Raw genomic sequence first — 12036 nt, 5'->3', positions numbered from 1 at the left:
AGGTGAGAATAAATAAAGTAGATGGAGGAAAAGATTAAAACTTTAGCTTAGAGGTGTGGCTCTCAACCTCTTTTGGACTTGAGGCATCCTTCCTTAACTTTCGTGAACTGAGTGGCACCCTCATTGATGACTTATAGTGCTAACTTCTCTGCAGAGGGATTGGGCAGTAGGGGTGAGGGATTTGCCAAGGCAGGGTGTCAAGCCTGAACTTGCACTTATCTGTTCATCTCCTGTCACTGCAAAGAAACTTTGCAAGCACTGCAGAAAGGTTCTGGTGGCACCCGGACAGAGTGGACTGGCTGTGCATGCTGCACACAGCACAGGGTGTACGCTCCATGTGGCACCATGCTGGCCTAGGCCAGGACATTGGATATGGCATGGCCTGGTCCAGACTAGTCCCAGAGCCACTGTGCATGCCCGAACCGAGCACCTAAGCTTTGTACAGGCAGCATGGCACCGGGTCCAGCTCATACGTCACATGCAGTATGTGGGGCCAGGACTACCACATGGGGCTGGTCCAGAGACCCACAGGCTGGACCTGGCTTGCGGACCATGTTTGACACCCCTGGCTTATCCTACAGATGCATTACTTGTTGATATTGTAATACTACTTGTTTGAACGAGACATTCTTGAAACTGTCTAAATTGCCACATAAAGGCAATTAGACTCGATTTCATTTCAGACAATACTTCCTGCTTTTGAATTCAGGTAGCATTTAAAAAATGCCTGGTCTGTTTTAGAGGACTTGAGGCAGGACTTACTCCTGCCAAAGCCACTGGGTGTAAGTTATTCCCAAAAGCCTGCTTTGAAGTTTAACAATATTAAGAGGTTTCTTTACTGTCACTGCAAAGAAACTTTGCAAGCACTGCAGAAAATAAAATTCTTGGTAGCAGCCCTGATATGTTATTCCCACTGTTCTTAGTATCAGCAAGCAGAGCAGCAGGAAGATCAACTAATCTACTCCTGGCAGACTGCATTACACAGATAAAGATTGGGGTTTTTTTTAAAGTTGTCAGTTTGCTATTGCTCTTGCAGGATCACATTTTCATATTCCAAGACTGTAAACAACTCCAAAACAAATAACCCCTCTACCTCTAACACATTTTCCTTTCAGCTGTTGAGTCAGCAAGTAAAACAGATATTCCCTTGGCTTGATCATCCACAGCTATCAATTCAGAGTTTTGATGATTAGAAGTAAAGCTGCGGAAAACGAAGTAAAGTGGTTACTTTTTGCCTTTTAAGTATAGAATATTTCTTGGAAGCCTGGGTCAATTGTTTTTGCTACAAAAAGCCACAGACGTTAGAACTTTGTTGGGGCCTTATGAGTTCCAATGGGAAACAGAAAGGGAAGAGACATTTTAACTTGAGCAGTAAACTAACTAAAGTCAATAAAACAGTTTTTTTAGCCTGTCCATTTAACTAACAGAATTTGGCTCTTACTTTCATACATGTTCTAATATCAGCCCATGCAATATGAAGTCATGTAATTAAAGCAGGTGTCAAAAGCCCAAATTCAGCTTTATCCATAAGAATGCGTAAAAATAGAAAAACCTAATGTTAACTAGAATAAAGGAAAAGCTTTTTTGTACATTTTGTGCACTTCAAGTTTTGCTACTTTCACTTATCTTTGTGTCTTCTTTTGAAGAACAACCAGAAAGGGGAGACTTATTGTAGGTCTGCATTTGCCTAGACTAACAGGCCTCCAGGCAAACTGACTATACCCCCATTTTTATTTTATTTCTTTTTTTAATATATGATAGTATGACCTAGGAAGCATAAATATTGGCCTGGCAACTTAAGAGCAGGTGTAAGAAACTGAACGTTTTATTCTACAGTTGCGGGTGATCTTTAACTACAAAGGTACTTTATAAAAATATTTTCATAGTTCAGGCATTAAAATAAAATAGTAGATAATGTAGTCTCCATAGAACATGTTCATTAGCTGCCTGCCATAACTTCTTTGTAATTTCAAGCATGCAGTTTTATTAAGGTATAAAACCAGGCTATGATACATGATGATTGCAGGGTTCCCTTTCTGAATTTTGGGGATATGAGACATTGCCCGAGGTTAGCCAGACTTCATTTTTGAAAGCTATTTGATAAAGATGTTGTTGTAGGACTTAAATTCCATTTTAACTTTGCACCTTATCTTGATAAAGAATTTTACATTTCCCAACACCCTAAAAAAGTTTTTGTTTTATACACTATGAAGAGTCATATTTTTTTTCTTAAAAGAAGATATATTCTTATGAAAATATGAAGTGAACTATTTCTCTGGTCATTTACAGTTGCTTTTATTAATGTTTCTATAAATGTATCTAAAATTGGAGAAATTCAAAGCCAATCTGCTGAATACATGCAAGACTCAAGACCCACTTTTCTGTAGGGTATAAAATCCAAATTAAGAATATCACAGAACAGCATTTAAAACTTATCAAAAACAACTAGATAAAGAGTTTTTGGCTTACAAAAGTATTTAACTAGAATACCTATTTTAATCAAATTCCTAAAAAAAAGTGTCACCACCACATACAAGAGAGAATTATTTAGCAGATGAAGTACAAGTAACTTATAAAACATATGCATATCTTCTGTAAACTGCTACAATCATAAGAAAAGCTACTATTTTATCCTGTATGGATCCTTACGCTACCCAAATCAGCACAATATTTAGGGTCCTGAAGAGAACTTTTATAGCACAAACCACCTTGTGAACTCTAAGTGAAACAGCATATTTTAAAGAAGTCAAAACCAAAACATAAGGCAGACCATGGAAAATAGATAGTAAATAGCCACCTAACTTCCAAATGACAGACCTCTTTATCCCTTGACCAAAATAATCCACCTACAAGAAGACTTGCTAGAAAGCTGTGGGAATAGTAGATAATAAGGGTGCACCAATAATGAGGAAGGCGGTGACCGCCTTATTCCCAAGTTGGTAGCCCCCTTTGCCATGGCTCTTACCTGCAGCCCTGCTCCCCGTGCTGCCATCTCGGATGGATGGCGTGGACCCTCATGCGGACAGCGGCGCTGGGAACATTTGGAGCCCTAGAACATGCTGCTGACTCAGTGCCAGTGGGCTCCGCGCAGCCAAGCTCCCATGGCGACAGGGAGAAGCCACTTTTGCAAAGGAGCCTGGTGCCTGGCAAAGCGGAATGTCCCTTGCATGGGACCTTGCCCTGCCCACAAGCAGCCCAACATCGCCACGACAGCCCTGGCGCTTAGGCCCCTGCTGCATATGCAGTGTTGCTATAGCAGCAGCAGGAGGAGGAGCTGGTAACAGTTCCTTTGTTGCTGAGCACAGTGCCCCGTGACCGCTCTCTGCTGCCTCGCTGGGACCTGTAGTCTGCCATGGGCTTAGGCCACCGGCACGGCACGGGGACCAGATTACATTTGTCAGGGTGCCCCAGGCATGCAGCAATAGCTATCAGCTACAATGACCAAAAAAAGCCAATAGCCAATAATGTCATTTCTCCTTTTAATCGGTGCTGATCCGATAGCCAACTGATATATCAGTGCACCCCTACTCCTGATTACCTGACGGCTAGTTAACAAAAGCTTATAAATACAATTAAAAATAAGAAAAAGAATGATGCAAGTTAGCGTTCTCCTCTTCCCCATTTCTCTTTAAAAAAAATCACCAAGTTTTTATAAAGGGAAGAAGTGCAAACTAGCTATACTTACGAAATTGCAACATTGCTTCCATCTATAATGATGTGTTTTAAATACGGTCTTCCAGGTTCATTTTTCAGCTCCAGTCTATATGGCTTTTTTAGAGACTCCAAAAATCTTTGAACCCCAGTAACTGAGGGATCAGTGTGACGACTACATGCTCCCACTGCCTTCCAGTCTGGAATTAGATGATGTACTTGGGGTGGACAACCAGAAGTTGGGTGAGGAAGTTCAAGCAGCCTTGGGTTTTGAGAAGGGTGTTGGTTAATGAGTGTGAACTGAGAAGTGCTGTAAGGTGCTGGCTGATTTTCATGAACAGGTTGATTATTCTGTGCAGACCCTATAGATTTTTGCTGACAACCTGCAAATTCAGTCTGCATTGGTGTCTGCTGCTGGCTTGAGCTCCCTCTTGCTATGAAGTCACCATCTTTTAGCACCCCATCTTTCATCAACTCTACAGTGTTAGATGCTACAGTGTTCAAAGGTAGTAAACCATCAGTTTCTATATCACTTGTCCTTGAGCCATGACGCTGATCAGAATTAAACCCCTTCTGTTTACAACGTTCTGTTGAAGTTTTACTGGAAGGAACTGCAGTTTTGTTTTTACAGTCTGACATGCACCATTTGGCTTCTGCATTGACCTGTACATGTGGCAAGTCCGCTACTTTCTGCTGTACATTTTTTGGCTCCTTCAAAATATGACTGGGTTTAAGACGATTTTTACTGCTGGAAATTGCTCCCTCTTTCTCAGTGTGTAAACGATTTGTACTAGCTCCTAGGCGCACACTTGTGCATCTTGATATTTGAGGTGACTCTTCCATTTCCTTCTGAAACTTTTCATTTTCCTTTTCAATTTCTTGGAGGAGTATTAATGGTTCCGTTAATTGTCCCAGTTCATCAATAACTTGCTCTACAATTTTTTGGGAATAGCCCATGGTTTTGAAAAAGTTTACAAGAATCTTATATTCCATTTCCTCATCACCTTCTTTGCAGCTTGGATCATCTGATTCAGTGCAGCTATCAGAAATCAGATCAATAACTACATCCTCATCAGGAGGATCACTGCATGGTATAGGCTTGCCCTCCTGATTACTTTCTAATGAAAATTGTTTCTTAGGAAGCCTTTCCTCAGCATCTGAAGACCTCCTCTTACATGACTGTCTCTCTTTGGAAACAGATGTCTCCAACGCAGTCACACCATTTATAGGAACAAAACACCTTCCTTGTGCATCAGAAAGCACTGTGTCCATTTGCTTCGTCAGCTCTGTTACCGGGGTTCCAGCATTATTTCTTGCTTCCTCCTGAACTGTTTTTCCATCTCTACTTTTTACAGTTATTTTAGGGGCTTTGTTCTGTAAAACCTCTTCTGTGGTTTCAGAATCTGTAAGGTCTATCATATTGCCCTCTTCACAATGTTTAATTTGTGTAAGACTCAAAAGATCTCTTTTTAATGAGCTAGGCAAGATTAACAAGTCAATTGTATATTTATCTGCATGTGCTTCCACAAATTGTTTAAATTGCTTTTTTATCTCCGATTCTCTGTCACTTAATAAGCTTTCGTTGGTTTCAAAAAGCTTCACAAATTGCTGAACGTGACTTCTAGCCATAACAACAGCTTCTGCACTACCCTTAACACTAAGTAATCCTATTTCCAACACTGTTATATCAGCACAGGTATCCTGAATAAGATAGTTAAGAAACAGGCTATGTGCACCAACAAAAATACAATGCATATCCTTTGGATAATGTTCCTTTTCTTCTAGTTCAGGTTCACAGAGTCCCTTAATATACTCCTATGATGAGAGAAAAAGAGAAAGGAAGATAATATAATGAACTTGCTACAAATCAAGAAGTGTATATACAATGTGAATATATTTGTTCTTGTTTGAAACTATGATAAATGTGTTCAACAACAGAAAAACTCAGTTTACAGTGAAAAATGTATGAAGATGTAAACTTTAACAATATTCTAGATACCATAATCAAGATACATTTCAAATAGCCATTAATGATTTCACAGGAAAATAGCCTAAAAGTATAAAGAGAGTTTCAAAGAATTTTGTTTACATTTGAAGGCAATAGCCTAGTTTTAAAGTCAAAGGTAGTTTTGCTCCAACAGCAAAAGTTGTAATTTATTTTGCATTTCATAAAAGTGGAATACCATACTGGATGGCAAAGCAAGCTTTTACACTTACACAGACGTAAGGTACGGATATGAAGGTTTCTAGACCTGCCTCAGGACAGTTTCATAATTTCTGTAGGGTCAAAATCCCCAAGCCTTTAGGGTCAGACCCTGAAATCTACACCAAGCTAAAAATGTATATATGAATCTAAAAATGTAATTAAGTCATTTTCTCTTGGGATACAGAAAACATCCATTTGGATCAGGTGTGAAAGAGAACCTGATCTCCTGGACTAGAAACACCTTTGTTTTTATTATGCTTTGCTGCGGTACAGCTATTTCTTATGTTTTCAGTATTGTTAAAGTTGGCAGTGTTTACTAGCCTTAAAGAGGCATTACCATAAATACAAGTAGGAAAAATGTTACTAGTCTTATATTCTGGTTAGAGAAGCCATGCCCTGCTAATGAATTCACAGTGTCATAAGGTAATGTTGTATAAACTAGTTTGCATAAAGAAGTTGTCAAATTCATGAAGGCAATTTCCCTATAGTGCTTGGCAAGAATTTCTTAGGATACCTTTTACTGGAGCAACTGCTTAATTGGGATAGTTAGACAAACCTTCAAATGCAGGCTATTTTTAATCAGGTTAGCGCTGTATGTCTTGAATTCGAGAGCTTGCCTATCCCAACTATGCAGTTGGTCCAATACTGTAAAAGATAGCACTTTAAGAAAACCTTGTATAATCCCTAGACCATCATGGCTATAACATCATTCTAATACTACATATAATTCTTAATACCAAATTAGGTACATCTGGGAAACAGTGTTGCACTGGTCTAATATAACTGTGCCCCAACCAATGTTTTCTCTAAGGAGCAGTAGTCCGTTAGCGTGCCACCTCGGTCTGTGAGCACGCTGCCTTGGTCCATGTGGGACGCTTATCAAAGGGGGCTGGAGGCCCGGGGCTGGAGCTGAGAGGCTGGAAGCTGGAGCTGGGGGCCAGAGGCTGGACTCGGGCCAAGAGGCTGAGGGCCAGAGGCTAGAGCTGGGGGCTCCGCCGGCTCCGGGGAAGTGCTCCGCTCTCCTGCATCAAGGCCGGGGAGTGGAGCACTTCCCTGGAGCCCGCGCCAGCCCCCTGCCCCAGCCTCCATCCCTGCCTTGCCGCACATCGTGGAGGAGTCGCTGCCTTCCCCGAGTGAGGCTCCGCTGGCTCCAGGACACTGCGGGACATGCCCCCCGAGGCCATGCAGGGGAGCAGAGCAGTGTCCCAGAGCCAGCAGAGCCTCACTCGGGGAAGGCAGTGGAGTACTTCCCCAGAGCCGGCGGAGCCCGCACCAGCCCCCCGCGCCAGCCTCTCTTGGTGCGCGGCCTTGAAAAAGGCTGTGCACAGCCACACTTTTAGCTGTGCTCAGCCATGCATGCGTGTACCTTAGAGGGAATCTTGTCCCCAATAGTGCCCACTGAAAACAAATTCTGCAAAAATATGATTCTGAAGACACGGGCATTAGCAGGAAATTAAACTGATCAACAAAACTCCAGAACCAACCTTTTCCCTCCATGTCAAAACAGGGTAAACACGGAAAATATATTTATTTCTCTAAATGCATTTCTGTTGTTACATTTCTAGACATTACCTGCACCAACATCAAAACTTCCAGGTTAGATCGCTTGGCTGTTCCCAAAAGTATTGGATTAGCATTCTGCAGCTTTACCAGTACTGATAATTTTACAAAATATTTTGTAATTTCGATCTGAAATGTTATAAATGAAGTAAATATTCAACTAAATGTGCTCTTTTTGCTGCTCTGCTTGGATAATATATATGTTTCTTTTTTAAATTGAACTAAAATTAAATGTTATGAATAGACAATGCAACAAGGCCTGATACCATATTTGATTTACATCAATGTAGCTTTAAGGATTGGCTATTGCAAGAGTATGAACCAGTACAGTAACAATATCTGAAATCACTCTTTTCTGGGGCATGAAAATAAGGTTCTGCAAGAACATGGGAAACAAATATTCAGAATGTGGGAACTTTCTTTTATCAAACACCACAAAAGCTTTCTGATACGAGTTTATTGCTTGTGAATGAGAAACCTGAAGTTCTCCATTACAGGACTTGCAGACTAAGTCAATGGCAATGGTTAGTGAATATTCTACAAGCCATGACCAGCACAGGCTTCCATCCCTATTATATCAGGCATTCAAATGCTTGGACTCCCTACTGTGACAGCCAACAGTGCTGTCAAATATTAAATGCCATGCAGGTCATCAGCAATAAACTTTGTTACCTCTCTGGACTGGATCTAAATTAGTGACTTAAAAATGAAAGGTTCTAGTGTCCATTTCCTGTCTTTTAGGTCTTCCAAAAGACAAACAGCAGTTTCCAGATAAGTTATTTTAAGGATATTGTAGAGGATGTTGATAGGCAAAAATGTTAGCTCTCCTCTTTACACAAGGTTTGTGAATTATTAGTAATACTTTAATTTGTTGTCTGTTGGATGCGTTTTCTTTCACTGAGCTACTTTATTGAACACTTGGGGCAATTATTCAAGTTCTCATAGATTATTTACCTTGTGGGAATTGGTAATATTTTGTTCCTTTACTTATCATAACCTGAACCTATAAACATATTCACTATAGTGAGAGTGCTCATGGACTTACTTTGTAAACAGCTAATGGAAAAGTAATTAACAGTTATGAGCTATTAAAAAACCCACACAAACAAACCAAACAACCAACCAACCAACCAGTATGCACTTCACTTTCAGCAAAAAGCAACAAGTTTATCTTTTTTTATAACCATCATATCATCTAACCCTGCTCATCAAAATAGTTAAAATACTGACAAACTGATGTCTCAGTCTGGAGTGGATCCAGAAGGGATGCGGTGCCTGGTCTCACTACCCCTTGACTATGCCACGTTAGTTTTTGGTGCAAGGCCTGGCTGGAGATCCCACCCAAGAACTGAGTGTAAGGGGAAGGAGGGAAGGAAAGAGGGGGCTGAGTGCTGCTATAGCCATTCATCTACTTCGCCTTGCTGCTGAATTTAGTAGGGAGAGAAACATGAACAGCAACAGTGTTCACCCCCTGGGCTCTGGAACTGCATGACAGCAGGGGCTCTCCTCAGACAATGCCCTGACCAGTGATTTAAATCACTATTTAAATCAAATCCATCCTGATAGCAAATAGGGAAGGGAGCCAAAAGCAGAGCAGGAATTGCTCAGGGGACAGAGCAGCAGATCAGGCAAGAGAAAGGGATAGGAGTGGCCCTGGGGGAAGGAATGGGGCTAATCTGTGGGAGGCCTTCTTAAAAGGTTGGGCCCCACCTACAACTGTTTCAGCCAAGCTAAAAACTAAGAGCACATGCACACATGCATGTGATGCCAGGTCAGGAACTTTTAAAGGAACCCAGTGCTGCAATGCATCCCATACATTTGTATAAGTGGTGAAATGTTCATCAGTGCTGAGAAAATGGCGGCGGTGCACTTCTGAACTAAAACACATCAAAGGTGTTTTAGTTTCAAAGCACACCACCTAGCACTGACACGCATGTCACCATTTATACAAATGAATGCAACGCAGCGCCAGGTGCGTCAGCTTGCATGATCCACAGACTTGATTAATCAAGTCTGCTCCAGTGTGCCGGAAATTCAGCATGTTGGAGCAGACAAACGTATGTGTATAAATGCCCCAAGACAGAAGTCATCAACTGCTGACACTTCCTTAGCCTGACAAAGGGTTTTTGAACCTGAAACCTTGCTTAAAAATTGTTCTCCAACTATTTAAATTGGTCTAATAAAAAAATATCAGATTCACCCAAAGAACCTTGTCTGCCAAGACAGAAAACACTCTTTGGTGGTCTTGGGAAAGAGGTCAGTGCATGGCAAAAGCTCCTTTATCACCTACATTATTTCTCTAACCCAGGATGATGGCACATTAGGCTTTCCTATTGCATGTCTTGTACTGTTCTTCCTCATATAACTAATTAGAACAGCAGTTTCAGCCCTGCACCTTTTACAAGTTTCATGAATTCTTTGAAAAAATAAAATGACTTTCAAGAAAGGTATCCTGAGCAGCTCATTTACACTGTTCTGAAAAATGTACGGTCTACACTGTTATTTCTGAATTTTTCTAGTTATTTGCTACTTTCATCAGACCTTGACATTAGGAAAAGACATTCTTAATAGACTGCATTTTAAGCTGTCTGGGGAAGAACAGGATTTTGTATTTCTTTATACAACTTTATCAGATAGGGATTCTGGGCACACCTATAGTACCGTAAAACTTAAGTTTGGGAGATTCAACTTTTTTCAATCCAAATCATCCACAGCATTTTACTGAGAAGTTCTTATACATCTCCACACCTAAAGACTTTACAGAGCAAAATGCAAAGCTAAAACTAATTAAAGTCAGGCACAGAAATACCCATTAAGGAAATTTTTGTTGTGAAATGGTTTCAAAACAGAGTAAAAGGCTCATTTAACATTCTCCCAAAATTCAAATGGCCCAACATTGCCATGATCATATTATAAACAGGGGGTGACCAACCTATTGAAAATTTGCTACAAGTAGCATGGCTAGGTGTGTGGCATGCAGCAGACCAGGGTAGGGACAGGCAGCACAACACCGAATGCACAGGCAGCTGAAAGCAGAGCAGCAGATTGGGCAGAGAAAAGGGATCAGAATGCCAATTGGCTAAACATGGCATGTCTGCCAAAAAAAAAAAAAAGATTGGCTCCCGCTGTCATAAACAACTGAATAATGCCAACTGCAACACTGTACTGCACCTCAAAAAAAAAGTTAGCTATAGATGAAATTTTAGTAACTAAGCCGTTCCTAAGCACAGCAAATTAGCACCCTAATCAGTACTATAAAACAAGGGTTCTCAACCCCTGGCCCGTGGGACAGATCTAGACCATGAAGCGGTGTGATCCAGCCTACTGGGCTCCTCAAAGGTCTGGAAATCTGGCAGGAAAGGGTGGCAATTAATGCTGTCACTGCTCCTTTACTGACAAATTTCCAAGCGGCGTGGGCCAGATGACATGGCCCTGCACAGGGGATCCCACCTACATGCACAAGGGTAGGTGATGGGGCCCCCCCAGGCACGCATGGGACCAAGGCAGTGGGGCCTGACCCTGCATGTGTTAGGCAGGGGGGTGGGCAGCACAACACATGTGTGGGACTCATGGTGGGCAGCAGGGCCCTATCCTGTGCATGTGGGGAGGCTCGGCCCAACCTGGAGCATGCAGGGCTTTGGGTGGACAGCAAGACCTGATCCTGTGCTCATGGGCAGTAGCTAGGCCTGTATGAGGCCAGAGCTCTTGCAGCAGGACTGGGGTAACAGGGGGGCCCAATCCAGCACATGGGCCAGGACCAATTCCATGCAGGGCTGCAACTACCATAGGGCTTGTGGATTGGGCCCATGGAATGGATCCAGCTCGTGGACCCAGCCCGCACGAGCCATCCAGCTCAAGAAGCAAAACAGTTGGGCACTACTACTATAAAGCATCAGGGGATGTAGAAACAAGACTAGTTAGCTCTTGTGTGGCTTAGCTCCCTGTACCCCAACTCTTTCAGGTAGCCAGACACTGCTTTCTACTCCATGAACCAAACAGGTCAAATAGCTTCGGCTCTGCCTGCTCACACTTCGGGACTAATGTCCCAACTGACGCCACGGGTAGGAAAAACCATGTTAACATAGTTGCAGGCAAATGCAAAAACAGGAGTGCAGGACACAGAAAGGCCATGAAAACAACGGTCAGAACTGCTACGACACGGCGCATTGTCGAAGCTCCTTTCAAGCAGCACGGCGGGGGAAAAAACAATCGAGTCGCTTTAACAATTTTTCCTTTTTTAAACCATCGCGTTTTCTTTTTTGTTTTTTTAAACTGTCCACCCAGCTACTGAAAAGAAACCAAGCGGTTACAGTCAGACTGCAACCAGGCTTCATGTGGGCCTCAGGGCTCAGGCTACAACCTAGCCAGGACGTGCAGGGCCGGACACATTTCCCACCCAGGGGACAGAGGTGCTGGCAACCTGCAGGCCAGGTCAGGCGGACTGACGGGGCCAAGCCAGGTAGCAAGGAAGTTCACCTGGTCTCTTCCTCCTCACACCCGCATCTGGCCAGCACTCAGCGCCCAGCTCTCCCGCCTGAGGGGAGCACTTCACCCCGGGAGCACCGGCGCCCCCAGCCCCGGGCGGTTACCTTGGCGCTGCGCACGGCGCGGCGGCCCCC

General features: G+C 42.7%; 1 protein-coding gene across 1 annotated transcript in view; it reads right to left on the bottom strand.

The window, feature by feature from the left end:
• Positions 1-12033, bottom strand: part of N4BP1 (NEDD4 binding protein 1) — a gene marked incomplete at its 5' end in the record, with an annotated part of 22933 nt that extends 10900 nt beyond the window's left edge. Inside the window, 2 exons of the mRNA XM_006034970.3 lie at positions 3686-5466; positions 12007-12033. Of these exons, the coding sequence (XP_006035032.1) occupies positions 3686-5466; positions 12007-12033 (1808 nt within the window). The remainder of the gene's footprint in view (positions 1-3685; positions 5467-12006) is intronic.
• Positions 12034-12036: the final 3 nt, after the last annotated feature.

Source organism: Alligator sinensis, unplaced genomic scaffold (assembly GCF_000455745.1).
Source record: "Alligator sinensis unplaced genomic scaffold, ASM45574v1 scaffold1107_1, whole genome shotgun sequence".
Taxonomy (NCBI): domain Eukaryota; kingdom Metazoa; phylum Chordata; order Crocodylia; family Alligatoridae; genus Alligator; species Alligator sinensis.
The sequence above is the reverse complement of the archived record's forward strand: the minus strand, read 5'-3'. Positions and strand labels throughout refer to the sequence as shown.